The sequence below is a fragment of the Salmo trutta genome, chromosome 33 (genome assembly GCF_901001165.1).
Source record: "Salmo trutta chromosome 33, fSalTru1.1, whole genome shotgun sequence".
NCBI lineage: Eukaryota > Metazoa > Chordata > Actinopteri > Salmoniformes > Salmonidae > Salmo > Salmo trutta.
Window position 1 is genome coordinate 21,211,571 of NC_042989.1, and position 17,609 is coordinate 21,229,179.

At 45.6% G+C, this 17,609-nt stretch overlaps 1 protein-coding gene across 3 annotated transcripts in view; it reads right to left on the reverse strand.

Annotated features, from left to right (window-relative positions):
- Window positions 1–522: 522 nt before the first annotated feature.
- The window catches only part of LOC115172638 (signal-induced proliferation-associated 1-like protein 1), a 70,535-nt gene continuing 53,448 nt past the window's right edge, over window positions 523–17,609 (reverse strand). For 2 of the 3 annotated variants that reach the window (XM_029730277.1, XM_029730278.1), the window contains exons 8-21: window positions 15,859–16,438; window positions 12,188–12,462; window positions 11,804–12,055; window positions 9,458–9,607; window positions 9,003–9,142; window positions 8,777–8,853; window positions 8,198–8,568; window positions 5,995–6,219; window positions 5,536–5,692; window positions 3,482–3,683; window positions 3,070–3,222; window positions 2,844–2,952; window positions 2,552–2,630; window positions 523–1,841 (exon numbers count right to left, since the gene is read on the reverse strand). In XM_029730277.1, coding sequence (XP_029586137.1) covers window positions 1,698–1,841; window positions 2,552–2,630; window positions 2,844–2,952; window positions 3,070–3,222; window positions 3,482–3,683; window positions 5,536–5,692; window positions 5,995–6,219; window positions 8,198–8,568; window positions 8,777–8,853; window positions 9,003–9,142; window positions 9,458–9,607; window positions 11,804–12,055; window positions 12,188–12,462; window positions 15,859–16,438 — 2,914 coding nt within the window. In that variant the 3' untranslated portion in view covers window positions 523–1,697. The remainder of the gene's footprint in view (window positions 1,842–2,551; window positions 2,631–2,843; window positions 2,953–3,069; window positions 3,223–3,481; window positions 3,684–5,535; window positions 5,693–5,994; window positions 6,220–8,197; window positions 8,569–8,776; window positions 8,854–9,002; window positions 9,143–9,457; window positions 9,608–11,803; window positions 12,056–12,187; window positions 12,463–15,858; window positions 16,439–17,609) is intronic. The other variant, XM_029730279.1, reaches the window with a different exon arrangement.

Genomic DNA, 17,609 nt, shown 5'->3' on the forward strand with positions numbered 1-17,609 from the left:
ACGTTAAATTACGTCTTTATTATTAGGCCCATAAAAAAATTAATTTATGCACACGGTTTACTTTTGACTACCGTACTTTAATACACTATAAGTGAATTTGTGCAAATACTTATGACATCTTCAAATGGAGGGACTAAATACATAAAGTGCTTTCATTTCTAAACGGTAGAACAGATACGTATCAAAATAGCCTCAAATTAAAGGTGACATTCTGTACTGTCACCTCATATGAAACATCAGATCTCAAATCCATATTCTAGAGCCGCATTTTATAAAAGTTGCTTCACTATGCAAATAAATACAGAGGGGAGTGTATAAAATCAATGCACTATTGCCGCTAAAAGCTAACCATGATCATAATATACTGCATCTATAAATGATCTACACGGATTAGTGGAAAATAAGCGGAACTCTATCCTGTGGCTACATCATTCATACCATATCTGCATGTGGGTGTGCAGCCCCACACTATAATGACTGCTGTACAAAGACACAATCACTACAACGACCTCTGAACAAAGATAAAATTGCACAAAATATCTTTAATAGATATAAACATTTTTATACATCACAGCTCAAAGGAAACATCATCACATGCTGTAAAACATGAATGAAGGTGCAAATTATGATGAGCATCAGAATCCTTTGTTATATACAGGGTGTACAGTATAAGAACATATGAGAAAGCTTGGGGGTTTAATAGTACAACTGACTGTAGACATGGAGGGTCTACCAAGTCGCATCATTAATAGGTGTCAGGTCTCCCTTCTAAGCAGACCAATGGTCAGGTTAGATTTACTAATAGACTTACAGATTCTACAGAGAGTAGAAAAGGATCAAATATAGTACGTATTTCCATGTAATCTGACATGTTATAATCACAAGGTGGCACTGTGGATCCAAAACCGCAGGCAGGCAAGGAAGGAACCATACTAATATTCTGGTAGGATAATAAAATAGATCAAGAAGAATTAATATCGTCACTATGAAGTTCATTGAACAGTAACCCTCACCTTCTAGTTGTTCACCCAGACAGCCCAGTTGTTTTCACACAGAAACCAATAGTACAATCTGGAACTACTGCATCCAGTAAGCCCATTTTACCCTCCTGAAATGAGGTCACTCTGTAGAGAGACATGGGGAAGTGGTAAAACGATATCTGGTTTTTATTCAGTGGTAACATTTCTGTTCCTATATATTTACAAAATAAATTGTAGAACAGCTGTTGATGATGATGAATTGTCAAGCTTATTATTGTCATGATCATCATAGCCCAGGGAAGTTAATACATCTCTGTCAGACATGCAGGGACACTACAGTACAGTGCCAGCAAATCCTAAAGAAGAGATTGCATGCTGTTGATCTCTCAGTCTTTCTCCCTCTCCATCCTCTATCTCCTCTTATAAAACCTCACTGAGTGGTGGCGGTATTACAGATCCACTGTGTTGAAGAATGATGGCAGATCAGTTCATGATGGGAGCGCTGAAGACCAAAGTGATTCAGTTCATGTTGATCATACAGCATTTAGATCCACTGTGAATCGGTCCATGTCAATAGCAGAATCACAGTTCATGTAGAAGGAATCAAAGACCAACTCCTGCGGTCCTGAGCACCCATTGTGTGAATCAGTTTAAGTTTGAGTGTGTTGCGGTCACGCGTGTTCAGGTGTTCCTCCTGTCTATTGCACGTAGACAGAGTCAGTTCATGTCGATGGTGTTGAACACCCACTCTGTGAACTTCTTGAGCTTGGCCGAGGCGCTGTAGGACTCCTCCTGGAGCCGCTGGTTGTGCTCTCTCAGGCTCTGTATCTGGGCCTGCAGGGACATCTTGGTATCCTTCTCCTGGACACACACACAGGGGGAGTCATCAATAACACAGAGAGGAGTGGAAAGCTCTCTTTACTCTCTAGTACTGTCCTCAGGAGATATACAGGGCAGCTAAAACCAGGAGGCAGAGTAGTAAATGCAGGTGCTGAATGGGTACTGCTGATATACGGAGAACCTGAACCACACTACAGATATCCCTGCACACTTGTTTGACATTTCCACACTGAGAAGTAGTGATAGGGGATCAATACAATTACATATTGGGATATTATATTTGACGATATATTGCAATATTAGTTATAACAATATCGCAATATTACGTTTGTGCTAGTTAGCTGTACCTGCACCAAAACTCTAGGGAGCCAATTTGTTTTCAGGATTTTTATTTCCATGACTGATCAAAACTCATTTTCTCATGGCTCTCTCTTGTCTCTCTGCAGCAGAAATAAGTGAGCAATATTTTTGGAACATCAAATCGCAGGTTCGAATTGCAATACATATCGAATCGTTAGAATCGTTATGCATATCATATCGGCACCTAAGTATCATGATAGTATCGTATCGTGAGGTTCCTGGGAATTCACAGCCCTGCTCTTTCAACGGTTCTTTCTACTGGTTGAACCCGTTAGGGAAAGGGCACAAGGTGTAGTAAGAAGTGAACAGTAGAGTACAAAATGGCTAGGCTAAGACTCTGGTGCTGGAGACCTGGTTGTGTCTTGTCTCACCTTATTAAGGTCATCCTGTAGTAGCTTCACCATAGACTCCAGCTGGCTGACCTTCCCCATCAGACAGGCTGGGCTCTCACTGTGGGAGGCGACACACTGTTAACTACCATATTCTAAACTAAAACAAGACTAGCATGACCTGGGCCATATTGGCTTAAAATAGTCAGAGGAGTCGAATAATTCCTGGCCATGTGACCTAGCCAGGAAAAACTGGGCCCAAGTTGTAGGATAAACCCCTGGCCCTACCTATGTCTACAGAATTATCTGGACGTGCATGGTAAATGGGTCTTACCCAGGCGAGGGGTGTCTCTCTGGGGCAGCCTGGGGTTCTGCCTGCTGGGGGCTGGTGTCTGTGACCTCTGGCCTGGAGCTTTCATCATTTACAGATAACAGTCGCTGAACTGCCAGAGAAAAACAGAAGAGTTACAGCTTCAGTCACAGCTCATCTGGACAACACACAGCAATGAGACAGAGCGCCACTGCCCTCTGCTGTTAAAGATAGTACATCTCTATCTTACTTTGCCTACCCTCGAAGGCCTTGGCAGCATCCACCAGGTTGGACCAGTCCAGAGCGCGGTCAGCTCCAGAGTTAGGTAGGGGCATGAGGCCTGGGTCCCCCAGCTGCTGCCTCATGCCCCCCTGGTCCTGGCTGGACGACTCACACAGGTCACCTGCAGGGGAGAGGAGAGAGGGAGGAGAGATAGCAGATTACAACAAAGCCCCAACATATCAGAAGCCTTTCCCATCAAATAAAGCACTAAAAAGGATGGCCACATAACTCAGTGGTTAAACACACTTGAGGAGTTATGGCATTAATCTGATAACACCTCTAAGATAAACCGTGCTACCCTGGTTTGAGATAGAACTCATGTAGGATGAAATGGAATTGGCTTTACTCAAGGATCATTTGCAGGATAATCTGAGGCTCACCCAGAGACTTGTGTGAGGGTTGTCGGGGTGGCGCGTGGCGGGCGGTGGGCGAGCGGGGCACGGTGGAGCAGTTGAAGAGCAGGTCGTTGGGTGTCTCTCTGTGCCCGCTGTACGAGGGCTCCCGCTGCCCGCTGTAGATGCTCTCGTCTGACAGGGTCCTCTGCAGGGAGCGCCGGCTGGGAGGGGGGGCGGGGAATGAGGGCTAGAGAGAGTGAGGGGGAGAGAGAGGAGCACTGTGAGGCTGCTGATTGACCTATAAACTCAGCCTTTAGCATGTTGCACAGTTTACGTGGCAAAGCAGGGGAGGGAGTTTGGATTCATCAAGCAAATACTCACATCAACTACTCTGGAATACGTTGTTTATATACAGTACCAGTCAAAAGTGTGGACACCCCTACTCATTCAAGGGTTTTTATTTATATGTATTATTTTCTACATTGTAGAATATTAGTGAAGACATCAAAACTATGAAATAACAAATATGGAAACATGTAATAACCAAAAAAGTGTTAAAACAAATCAAAATATATTTTATATTTGAGATACTTCAAAGTAGCCACCCTTTGCCTTGATGACAGCTTTGCACACTCTTGGCATTCTCTCAACCAGCTTCAATAGGTAGTCACCTGGATTGCATTTCAATTAACAGGCGTGCCTTGTTAAAAGTTAATTTGTGGAATTTCTTTCCTTCTTAATGCGTTTGAGCCAATCAGTTTTGTTGTGACAAGGTAGGGGTGGTATACAGAAGATAGCCATATTTGGTAAAAGACCAAGTCCATATTATGGCAAGAACAGCTCAAATAAGCAAAGAGAAACAACAGTCCATCATTACTTTAAGACATGAAGGTCAGTCAATTCGGAAAATGTCAAGAAATTTGAAAGTTTCTTCAAATACAGTTGCAAAAACCATCAAGCGCTATGATGAAACTGGCTCTTATGAGGACCACCACAGGAAAGGAAGACCCAGAGTTACCTCTGCTGCAGAGGATAAGTTCATTAGAGTCACCAGCCTCAGAAATTGCAGGCCAAATAAATGCTTCACAGAATTTAAGTAACGGACACATCTCAAAATCAACTGTTCAGAGGAGACTGTGTGAATCAGTCCTTCATGGTTGAATTGCTGCAAATAAAACACTACTAAAGGACACCAATAAGAAGAAGGGACTTGCTTGGGCCAAGAAACACGATCAATGGACATTAGACCGGTGGAAATCTGTCCTTTGGTCTGATGAGTCCAAATTTGAGATTTTGGGATCCAACCGCTGTGTCTTTGTGAGACGTAGAGAAGGTGAACGGATGTTCTCCGCATGTGTGGTTCCCACCGTGAAGCATGGAGGAGGTGTGATGGTGCTTTGCTGGTGATATTGTCAGTAATTTATTTAGAATTCAAGGCACACTTAACCAACATGGCTAACACAGCATTCTGCAGCGATATACCATCCCATCTGGTTTGCATTTAGTGGGACTATCATTTGTTTTCAACAGGACAATGACCCAAAACACACCTCCAGGCTGTGTAAGGGATATTTGACCAAGAAGGAGAGTGATGGAGTGCTACATCAGATTACCTGGCCTCCACAATCACCCGACCTCAACCCAAATGAGATGGTTTGGGATGAGTTGGACCGCAGAGTGAAGGAAAAGCAGCCAACAAGTGCTCAGCATATGCAGGAACTCCTTCAAGACTGTTGGAAAAGCATTCCAGGTGAAGCTGGTTGAAAGAATGCCTAGAGTGTGGAAAGTTGTCATCAAGGCAAAAGGTGGCTACTTTGAAGAATTTAAAATATAAAATAGATTTACATTTTTTTGTACTTTTTTGGTTACTACATGATTCCATATGTGTTATTTCATAGTTTTGATGTCTTCACTATTATTCGACAATGTAGAAAATAGTAAAAATAAAGAAAAACCCATGAAATGAATAGGTGTGTCCAAACTTTTGACTGGTACTGTATATTTCAATTGTGATTTGTCATCAATGTAACAATAACTTCCATAGTAAAATGGATGATGGTGACAAAGCTTTGGTACTACAGTACAGTGCTGCCAGCTACCTTTTGATCATGAGAGGACGGCGGGGGGCTGTCCAGGGTGATGAGTTTCTTCAGGTCTTCCTGCAGGTTGGACTTGTTGACCCGCTGGGGGGATTGGGCCCTGAGTTGGGCCCGGAGCTGGGGGTTGCCACCCAGCAACCCATCACTCTGGTGACGTCTGAGGAAGATGGAGAGTGAAGACCAGCAGTGTTATGTTGCAGTTCTCAGTTGAACCACAGGGTGGGAGTGTTGCACTTGTTTATAAACAAACGTGAGCGATGACTGAGGTGGGAAATGCATCTCCTCTCAGTTGACTCAGATCTTAAGCCTCCATAACGTCAACAATCTAGGACAGTAGGATTTGTTTGTATGGGGAAAGAACATTCCTTCACAACAAGACTCACAGTGTAATGGTATCATTGACCTATCAATAAACACATGTATGTTCAACATTCCTTCTCTATTTCCCCCAATGCTTACTTGCGTATGTTGCCAAAGTCCACAGAGTTGATGGTGCCTCCAGGCTTCCTCCAGCCAATAAGGAACTTGGAGGTGGCTCCCTGGCGGGGGTAGAAGCTCTTGGGGCCTCCAGGGGAAAGGGAAGTCTGGGAGGTGGGGGAGGTGGTCAGGGCTGACTCCTCCTGGGAGGAGCTGGGGCTGCAGCCTGGACCCATGGGACTGCCGGAGTGGCCGGAGCTCAGAGTACTGGGAGGAAAAACAAACGACTAGTATAGGTATATTTATAAACTGGGTGGTTCGAGCCCTAAATGCTGATTGGCTGAAAGCCGTGGTATATGAGACCGTATACCATGGGTATGACAAAACATTTATTTTTACTGTTCTAATTATGTTTGTAACCAGTTTGTAATAGCAGTAAGGCACCTCAGGGGTTTGTGGTATATGGCCAATATACCACCGCTAAGGGTGGTATAAGAACAGCCCTTAGCCGTGGTATATTGGCTATATACCACACCCCCTCCTGCCTTGTTGCTTGATTATACACTACCGTTCAAAAGTTTGGGGTCACTTAGAAATGTCCTTATTTTTTAAAGAAAAGCAATTTTTTTGTCAGCTTCATTAAATAGTACCCGCAAAACACCAGTCTCAATGTCAACAGTGAAGAGGCAACTCCGGGATGCTGGCCTTCTAGGCAGAGTTCCTCTGTCCAGTGTCTGTGTTCTTTTGCCCATCTTAATCTTTTATTTTTATTGGCCAGTCTGAGATATGGCTTTTTCTTTGCAACTGTGCCTAGAAGGCCGGCATCCCGGAGTCGCCTCTTCACTGTTGACGTTGAGACTGGTGTTTTGCGGGTACTATTTCATGAAGCTGCCAGTTGAGGACTTGTGAGGCGTCTGTTTCTCAAACTAGACACTCTAATGTACTTGTTCTCTTGCTCAGTTGTGCACCGGGGCCTCCCACTCCTCCTTCTATTCTGGTTAGAGCCAGTTTGCGCTGTTCTGTGAAGGGAGTAGTACACAGCGTGTACGAGATCTTCAGTTTCTTGGCAATTTCTCACATGGAATAGCCTTCATTTCTCAGAACAATGATAGACTGACGAGGTTCAGAAGAAAGTGCTTTGTTTCTGGCCATTTTGAGCCTGTAATCGAACCCACGAATGCTGATTCTCCAGATACTCAACTAGTCTAAAAAAGGCCAGTTTTATTGCATCTTTAATTAGCACAAAAGCTTTCAACTGTGCTATCATAATTGAAAAAGGGTTTCTAATGATCAGTTAGCCTTTTAAAATGATAAACTTGGATAAGCTAACACAACATGCCATTGGAACACAGGAGTGATGGTTGCTGATAATGGGCCTCTGTACGCCTATGTAGATATTCCATAAAAATCTGCCGTTTCCAGCTACAATAGTCATTTACAACATTAACAATGTCTACACTGTATTTCTGATCAATTTGATGTTATTGTAATGGACATTTCTAAGTGACCCCAAACTTTTGAACGGTAGTATATATACATTTCTGTAATGTGCACTCATCTATGAACACATTTCTGTAAAAGTTTCAAAACTATTTCAAAAACACCTGGTACTTTTCACTACTTTTCCCCACACACTACATTTCTGACATCTCCACATCTGAGATGAGAGAAATGAATAGGTCACAGTGTCCTTGGACTTCTTCTACTTTAACATTTCAAACAATATTTCTCCCCAGTTTGTCATGAAAGCGAGCGTCTCCCTCCTCAGACATGCTGTGTGTACATTAAAACAAAGTCACTAGTCTGGTGGTGCTGGAGTTATTTCAGGGCCACAGAGGAGAGGCTGAGGAGAGGAGGAAAGCCTCTGTTCACTCAAAGGAACAGTGGTTTGGAGTGCTAACAGTGCTGAGCTCTCACATTCAGCATTCCTCAGTGTTTCAAGTGCTCTCTTTCTCTCTGTGAGAAACTAGCTCTCTCACACACACACACACACACACACACACACACACACACACACAGAGAGAGAGAGAGACACACACACAGCAGATTGCAGCTTTCTACCTCTCTCACCACCAAAGTGCAAGGCTTGGGAGTTTTCCATCTGGGACAATAGGGGATATATATGGACTACAATGCATCACTGTCTGCTTAATGAAACATTGATACGTGAGAGGAAACATATTGGCTGCATAAAGAGCTGACTGTAATAGAACTCTAGTGTAGCACAACACATGGAGGCACACACCTGGAATGGGAAGCAGCATCACTGAGGGTATAGGAGCCACTGTCTGGCGCTGAGGGGAACACAGGTGGGCTCTGGGCTGGGTCCTCGCTGCTCCCTGGGGGGGCGGGTGAGTCCGGGGCTGAAGGAGAGGTCTCTGGGGCCCGCCGCTCTTTGGCCCTGGAGCCCCCGGACCCTGAAGCCCCGTAAGAGGTAGCGTCGATGCCGCTGTCTGTGGACTCCCGCTGCAGGTAGCCGATGAGCTCTGAGTCAGGCCGCACCCCTGTCCTGCTGGAGCCAATCTCATACCACTTCTCATCACTGTGGGCGGAGCTGGAGGCGTTACTGGACAGTGTGTTACTGCCTGATTGGCTGGAGGAGTAGGAAGCTTCCACCTGTAGAGACAGGGACCATAAAGTCACTTCCTGTTTGTTTGACCATAGTAAATAAAGACGACTACTTTGGCATAGACAACAATACATTGCCAAGCTAACTATATTCCTATGTCTATCTGCCAGAGCTCAAGGTCCCTGTAAGTCCACTATAGCCTCTTCACTAAACCTTAAAATACATATTTAGTCATATTTGAGCCTGCTGCCTGACCTTGATGTTCTTGTTGGGGGACAGGTCCCCCCCCTGCTCCTGGAGACGAGGTACTGCAGCCTTGGTGACAGCTAGGTCTGGGAAGGACAGGAGCAAACAGAGGAATGAGACAACCAGATAACAAAATGAGTAACATAGAGAGGTGGTCCTATCTCTGACTCTCACCCTCTGGATCACCCACAACACCAGACAGGACATGGGCTTTTTCTAAAGCATGTCCTCATACCTGTTGTGGCTCTATCGGCTCCCCTGTTGGCCCCATCCCCCTCTCGGGGCCATCCGGGGGCAGGCTTAGTCCCGTTAGACCCTTCTCCAACTCCCTGACGCTCAGCAGACACAGGGGAGTGACGGTTATTGTTGTTAAACCTGGGAAAGAGATGGAAGAAGAATGCATCATGTCTAGCTGCATCATTTACTGAAGAAGAGTAGTTTAAGTCTTGGAGAGTACAACATATCAGTTAGTACAACGTATCATTATATTTCAGTCATTTCCTTTCTGTTGTTGGATAACTCCCAAAGAAGTCATTAAAATAAATACAGACTACAGACTACATCTGGAAATAAAGCAATTAAAGCGAAACCCTGCAGCGAATTTGGGTCTGTGTATGATCGGGGTATGATCGGGGTATGGTCTGAATGTAGCCTTGGATCAGGTTTGTTCCGGCCTGAGTGTTCTCTCACCCGTCTGGCATGGACTTCTGTCTCCAGTGGTTGGAGCCTGCACTCCCGGTGTCTGTGTAGGAGAGACTGGTGGGGGAGTTGCGGGTGTGTGGAGAGCGGCCCATCACGATTGAACAGGCCAGGGCATAGTTATCATTCCCTGGGGAATACCTGAGGGAGGGATACATACCAACATACATAGGGAGTTATCATTTAGGTTATTTCAATATGTTTAATGACAGAAAGAAAGGAAGCATAACGATTCCACCACTACTGATGAGCGATTAACCAAAATGTCTGGTTATTTTCTGTTTTTAAATAACTCATTGACCGAAGTCGGTTCAATTATTTGAATTCCATTTCGTTTTTGTAGTTTTTTTGTGCGCTCAACGTGCTGTTTGTGCCATTTCTCTAGAGAGATTTCTCTCTGAGACATGTTGTCCAACTCATCATAATTAAAGGAAAACAATGTTTTGGTATTTGTTTCATTAGTCCATTGTTGATATAGTCCCAAAATGTTTTGCATGTCAGTAATCATACCGGATATATTTCTGTATTTCTAAAGTTTTATATCTTGAAAACTTGATTGCTGACATGCAAAAAATGTTGGGACTGTATGTCAACAATGGACTAATGAAACAAATACCAAAAGATAGTTTTTGTGTGGAACTTTCCTTTAAGCTCAGAAAACATGGTAATGAACTACAATGACTAGAATCCATTGAGCCTACAGCTGCCTGTTCTCATTGGTTCTTGCCAGCCAGCCAGCCAGCCAGCCAGCCAGACAGACAGACAGACAGACAGACAGACAGACAGACAGACAGAAGAGCAATGGAGACAGGAGAGGGATAGAGAGCGGTTGTTAGCCACACTATATACAAAAGTATGTGGACACCCCTTCAAATTTGTGGATTCGGCTAACATTGGCAGCAGAATGGCCCGTACTGAAAATCTCAGTGACTTTCAATGTGGCACCATCATACAAGTCAGTCAAATGTATGCCCTGCTAGAGATGCCCAGGTCGACTGTAAGTGCTGTCAGCGGGAGTGGTGTAAAGCTCGTCGCCATTGGACATTGGAAAAGTGAAAATGCGTTTTCTGGAGTTATGAATCACACATCACCATCTGGCAGTCTGACAGATGAGTCTCGGTTTGGCAGATGCCAGGAGAATGCTACCTACCCCAATGCATAGTGCCAACTGTACATTTTGATGGAGGAGGAATAATGGTCTGTGGCTGTTTTTCATGGTTCGGGCTAGGCCCCTTAGTTCCAGTGAAGGGATAACTTAACGCTACAGCATACAATGACATTCTAGACAATTCTGTACTTCCAATTTTGTGGCAACAGTCTCAGCATCCTGTCTCAGCATGACAATGCCCCTGTGCACAAAGCGAGGTCCATACAGAAATGGCTTGTTGAGATCGGGGTGGAAGAACTTGATTGGCCTACACAGAGCCCTGACCTCAACCCCATCTAACACCTTTGGGATGAATTGGAACGCTGACTGTGCCTGACCTCACTAATGCTCTTGTGGCTGAATGGAAGCAAGTCCCCACAGCAATGTTCCAACATCTAGTGGAAAGCCTTCCCAGAAGTGTGGAGGATGTTATAGCAGCAAAGGTGGGACCAACTCCATATGAATGCCCATGATATTGGAATGAGATGTTTGACAAGCAGGTGTCCACATACTTTTGGTCATGTAGTGTAGTTGTTATTTAGCAGCCTTAAAAGTATGCCTTGTCTAGTTTGAAGAACTACTGAAATAGTGATTTTGTCAGACAACAGGCAGCAAGCCAGCTAGACTAGCCTACTAGCCTGAAGGATGACTCTTTGGGGAGCACAGAGATAGATGGCTGGCTGGCTGCTACTGTCTGAGCAGAGATAAGAAGATGACTTGGAATTAAATAGTAAGTCATCAAATAAAAAAATGTAATATACACAACTTCAATATTTTATTAAAGTAAAGTAATGTGAATAAAGATGGTTTATTAAAAAGTGATATGCAGTAATGGCCAGTCACTACCTTCATTGGGGTTTTATTCATTTAATAATAATGACTTCATTATACTAAAACAAATATGTAGTATAAACAACCAAAATTTATTATTTAAGTAAAGTAATGTGAATAAGTGATAGTAATGGGCAGTCACTGCTATCACCTGTTTTATTCTGTATTGTTACAGTATTGAACTCACATAATGCATTTATTAAAAATCTGAACCGAAATTGAAAACGTGATTATTTTTCAAAAACCAAACTGAAACCGAACCAACCTCAAAAATCACAAATCGCGCAGCACTATCCACCACTAGGCTTGAACACCTTCCCTCATATATATCATATCAATAGCTGGGGTGGCTATCTTACCTTTTGGGGTTGAGAGGGCGCCCGTCGCTGGACACACTGCGCGGGATAACTCCGGCCCGGTCCTGATAGTCTGAAGCCGGGGCCTTGATGAGCGTCCCCCCCGCCACTGTGGTGCGGCTCTGGGGGCTGGAGGAGGTGCGGGGCCACTTGTTGTTGTTGTTGCTGCGGAAGGGGAATTTAAACTCATAGGGCATCCCCTCCTTGTGGTTCTTATAGTCCACCAGGGGCATGTGGTACAGCTCTGAACAGCCTCTGTGAGAGGAAACAGAAATATACACTAAAAACAGTGCAATGCTGCCCCAGTACCCAAATGCATGCTACTGATATGACTGATGGAGGGCATATCTGTTGATGGATAGATGATTGGCTGTCTATAAGCTGTACCTGCGAGGGGTGGAGTCCTCGTGCGGGGGGATGATGACCACCTTGACAGTGACGGAGGTCCTCAGCAGGTCGATCATCTGCTCGTGGGACAGCGATGCCACGGCCACCTTACAGATCTCTACCAGTCTGCTGCCCTGGCGCAGCCCCGCCTGCCAGGCGTATCCGTAGGACTCGACTTCCGCTACGATGCCCTCAAAGTTCACATGGAAGCCCAGCTGGCCCAGACCGTTCCTCCTCAGGATCATCTCTGTGGTCTGGCTGCCCTTAGTCAGAAGCTATGGACAGACAGGACAGGAGGAGAAGGACGAGAAATAGGAGGAGGAGGAGGGGTAGCAGGAAAAGGTGGATTAGTGAGGAAAGAGTTTTTACTACAAAACATCAGAATCCTGCAGGGAAACTTAAATCAGTTTTACCTCATTTCTATCAGCATGTTAAATGTGCAACCAAAGGGAGAAAAAAACTCTAGACCACCTTTACTCCAGACAGAGACGCGTACAAAGCTCTCCCTCGCCCTCCATTTGGCAAATCTGACCATAATTCTATCCTCCTGATTCCTGCTTACAAGCAAAAATTCTATAATTTTCGGTCTATAAACAAGTGGTCAGATGAAGCAGATGCTAAACTACAGGACTGTTTTGCTAGCACAGACTGGAATATGTTCCGCGATTCCTCCGATGACATTGAGGAGTACACCATATCAGTCACTGGCTTCATCAATAAGTGCATCGATGACGTCATCCCCACAGTGACTGTACGTACATAACCCAACCAGAAGCCATGGATTACAGGCAACATTCGCACTGAGCTAAAGGGTAGAGCTGCCGCTTTCAAGGAGCGGGACTCTATCCCGGAAGCTTTGAAATCCTGCTATGCCCTCCGACCAACCATCAAACGGGCAAAGCATCAATACAGGACTAAGATCAAATCATACTACACCGGCTCCGACGCACGTCGGATGTGGCAGGGCTTGCAAACTATTGCAGACTACAAAGGGAAGCACAGCTGAGAGCTGCCCAGTGACACGAGCCTACCAGACAAGCTTAATAACATCTATGCTCGCTTCGAGGCAAGTAACGCTGAAACATGCATGAGAGCATCAAGCTGTTCCGGATAACTGTGTGATCATGCTCTCTGCAGCCAATGTGAGTAAAACCTTTAAACAGGTCAACATTCACAAGGCCGCAGGGCGGATTACCAGGATGTGTACTCCGAGTATAAGCTGACCAAATGGCAAGTTTCTTCCCTGACATTTTCAACCTCTCCCTGTCTGAGTCTGTAATACCAACATGTTTCAAGCAGACCACCATAGTCCCTGTGCCCAAGAACACTAAGGTAACCTGCCTAAATGACTACCGACCCGTAGCACTCACGTCTGTAGCCATGAAATGCTTTGAAAGGCTGGTCATAGTCCACATCAACACCATTATCCCAGAAACCCTAGACCCACTCCGGTTTGCATATCGCCACAACAGATCCACAGATGATGCAACCTCTATCGCACTCCCCACTGCCCTTTCACACATGGATAAAAGGAACACCTATGTGAGAATGCTATTCATTGACTACAGCTTATCGTTCAACACCATAGTGCCCACAAAGCTCACAAAGCTAAGGATCCTGGGACTAAACAGCTCCCTCTGCAACTGGATCCTGGACATCCTGACGAGCCGCCCCCAGGTGGTAAGGGTAGGTAACAACACATCCGCCATGCTGATCCGCATCACGGGGGTCCCTCAGGGGTGTGTGCTCAGTCCCCTCCTGTACTCCCTGTTCACTCATGACTGCACGGCCAGGCACAACTCCAAAACCATCATTAAGTTCGCCGATGACACAACAGTGGTAGGCCTGATCACCGACAACGATGAGACAGCCTATAGGGAGGAGGTCAGAGACCTGACCATGTGGTGCAAGGACAAGAACCTCTCCCTCAACGTGATCAAGACAAAGGAGATGATTGTGGACTACAGGAAAAGGAGGACTGAGGACGCCCCCATTCTCATCGACGTGGCTGTAGTGGAGAAAATTTGGCATGTGTCCTCACTGAAAAGATTTGGCATGGGTCCTCAGATCCTCAAAAGGTTTTACAGCTGCACCATCGAGACCATTCTGACGGGTTGCATCACTGCCTGGTATGGCAACTGCTCGGGCTCCGACCCCAAGGCACTACAGAGGGTAGTGCGTACGGCCCAATACATCACCAGGGCCAAGCTGCCTGCCATCCAGGATCTCTATACCAGGTGGTGTCAGAGGAAGGCCCTAAAAATTGTCAAAGACTCCAGCCACCTTAGTCATAGACTGTTCTCTCTAATACAGCACGGCAAGCGGTACCGGAGCGGCTTCTAAACAGCTTCTACCCCCAAGCCATAAGACTTTGCATTGCCCCCCCCCCCCAATAGCCCCGCTATTGTTATTTTACTGCTTCTATTTATCTCTTACTTTGTTTAGGTATTTTCTTAAAACTGCATTGTTGGTTAAGGGCTTGTAAGTAAGCATTTCACTGTAAGGTCTACACCTTACAATTTGATTTGATATGAAATCAAAAGACAGACAATGTTGGCTGAAGTCTGAATCTTTTAATCTTAACTATTCTGTTGGCTGATACTGTAAAGCACACCATAAAACCCCAAATGTGCCCCATGGCAAAGATCTGATGCACATGCCAGCACAGACACATGCCAGCATAGATGGAATCTATCACCAGCGGATGCAGCACCCTTCAATTAAAGTGTTTGTGTACAGGGGCAAGTGTTTAAGGAGACACAGGCAGTAACCCTGCCTGGCCTTCTGAACCAGTGTCAGGTGGAAAGAGGTTGTAACATAATACTTAATATACAGTACCAGTAAAAAGTTTGGACACAGCTACTCATTCAAGGCTTTTTCTTTATTTTTACTATTTTCTACATTGTAGAATAATAGTGAAGACATCAAAACTATGAAATAACACACATGGAATCTTATAAGAACCAAAAAGGTGTTAAACAAATCAAAATATATTTAATATTTGAGATTCTTCAAGGTATCCACCGTTTGCCTTGATGACAGCTTTGCACACTCTTGGCATTCTCTCAAGGGTGGCTACTTTGAAGAATCTCAAACCTAAAATATATTTTGATTTATTTAACACTTTTTTGGTTTCTACATGATTCCATATGTGTTATTTCATAGTTTTGATGCCTTCACTATTATTCTACAATGTAAAATAGTACAAAATAAAGAAAAACTGGAATGATTAGGTGTGTCTAATCTTTTAACTGGTACTGTAGAGCTCCAGGCAACCACAACAGAGCCAGAGCAGGATATTATGCTACAACACTGACACACTAACTAAACACAAACATTAAATAAGCCTTAGCAAACAGCGTTAATCTTTCATTGAAGACAACTGTCTTTGCCTAATCTCATGTGAATGATTAAACTACCTCCCCAAATAAGGTCACACTGACTATTTCACCACAATGCTGAGTGCTATACGGTATCTCCTTTGAACATAATGGATAGTCAGAGGTGGAGATTAGGGATATATTCATTATAACACATTTGTTAGTGAGGAAAATATCTTATATGGCTTGAAGCTTGGAAGACCTGTAATTGTCACAACAGATGGTGTATGAAATATTATTTTTGGCGATCAGCCCAGTAATACTACAGAGACTAACTGTACTTCTACTGACCTCCAGGCGTTTGACCACCTCTCCAAAGTCCTCCGTGTTGTTGTTGATGGAGCGCAGCGACACGCTCTCCCCACGCTCATAGTAGATCTTCATGGAGGCAGGGCTGCCCGAGGACCAGCCAATGACGTCGCGCGTGGCGCAGTTGAAGACCACGGCTTTGGCCTCCTGGTCCAATAGGATGAGGAAGTCGTTGGAGATGGCCAGTAGACACTCCCTCTCCGCCCCGGCTACCTGGTCCTCCGCATGCACCGGCCATGTCACCGCCCCCAGGCTCCGTAGCTCTGCCCCACTGTATGGCCGCACCCTCTCTCTCCGCTTGTGAGCCAATGAGATGAAGGGGAATTTCCCTGTGGGCTCAACCGGCGTGCCGGTCACGTGACGTTCTGCCAGGTCCCGCAGGTACTCCTGTCGCGTGCGTGTCGCCATGGCTCTGAACTTCTCAGACTTGTGGGCGGCGTTCTCAGCGTTGATGACCTTGGCCAGCAGGAAGTCCCTGAAGACGCTGGACTTGGGGAAGGTCACGCCCTTGGGGATAGGGGGGCCAAAGGAGGGCACATCCCTGGAACGAGTCACAGCCACGCTGGGGAGAGGAGAGAGAGAAAGAGAGAGAGGTCACTAATTAGTAAGCACACTGAAAGACGGAGTCCTACACCCAATCTCAATGGATCCCCAGGGCACTAGATCTGAGAGAATTGAATAGGAGGAAGCAAGACGGCAATATGTAGCTTTTACTATATTTCTTATACCTATACTCTCAGGGAGAACTTACACACTTTGCACATGACAGAAATGAATTTGGTTTGGTGACACTGGGCCTAGAGTGCAGAAAACAGTAGAATAGGCTGGGAAAGAAGAGGAGTGACATCCTTATAGTGTTTTCCCTTGGCTATTGTTCCATTTCACGTGAGTCTTCCTAAAGGAGGGCGTGAGTCTTCCTAAATGAGGGTGTGAGGGTTCCTACAGGAGGGCGTGAGGGTTCCTAAAGGAGGGCGTGAGTCTTCCTAAAGGAGGGCGTGAGGGTTCCTAAAGGAGTACGTGAGGGTTCCTAAAGGAGGGCGTGAGTCTTCCTAAATGAGGGTGTGATGGTTCCTACAGGAGGGCGTGAGGGTTCCTAAAGGAGGGCGTGAGTCTTCCTAAATGAGGGTGTGAGGGTTCCTACAGGAGGGCGTGAGTCTTCCTAAAGGAGGGCGTGAGTCTTCCTAAATGAGGGTGTGAGGGTTCCTACAGGAGGGCGTGAGTCTTCCTAAAGGAGGGCGTGAGTCTTCCTTTAGGAGGGCGTGAGTCTTCCTAAAGGAGGGCGTGAGTCTTCCTACAGGAGGGCGTGAGTCTTCCTAAAGGAGGGCGTGAGTCTTCCTAAAGGAGGGCGTGAGTCTTCCTAAAGGAGGGCGTGAGTCTTCCTACAGGAGGGCGTGAGTCTTCCTAAAGGAGGGCGTGAGTCTTCCTAAAGGAGGGCGTGAGTCTTCCTATAGGAGGGCGTGAGTCTTCCTAAAGGAGGGCGTGAGTCTTCCTAAAGGAGGGCGTGAGTCTTCCTAAAGGAGGGCGTGAGTCTTCCTAAAGGAGGGCGTGAGTCTTCCTACAGGAGGGCGTGAGTCTTCCTAAAGGAGGGCGTGAGTCTTCCTAAAGGAGGGCGTGAGTCTTCCTAAAGGAGGGCGTGAGTCTTCCTAAAGGAGGGCGTGAGTCTTCCTAAAGGAGGGCGTGAGTCTTCCTAAAGGAGGGCGTGAGTCTTCCTAAAGGAGGGCGTGAGTCTTCCT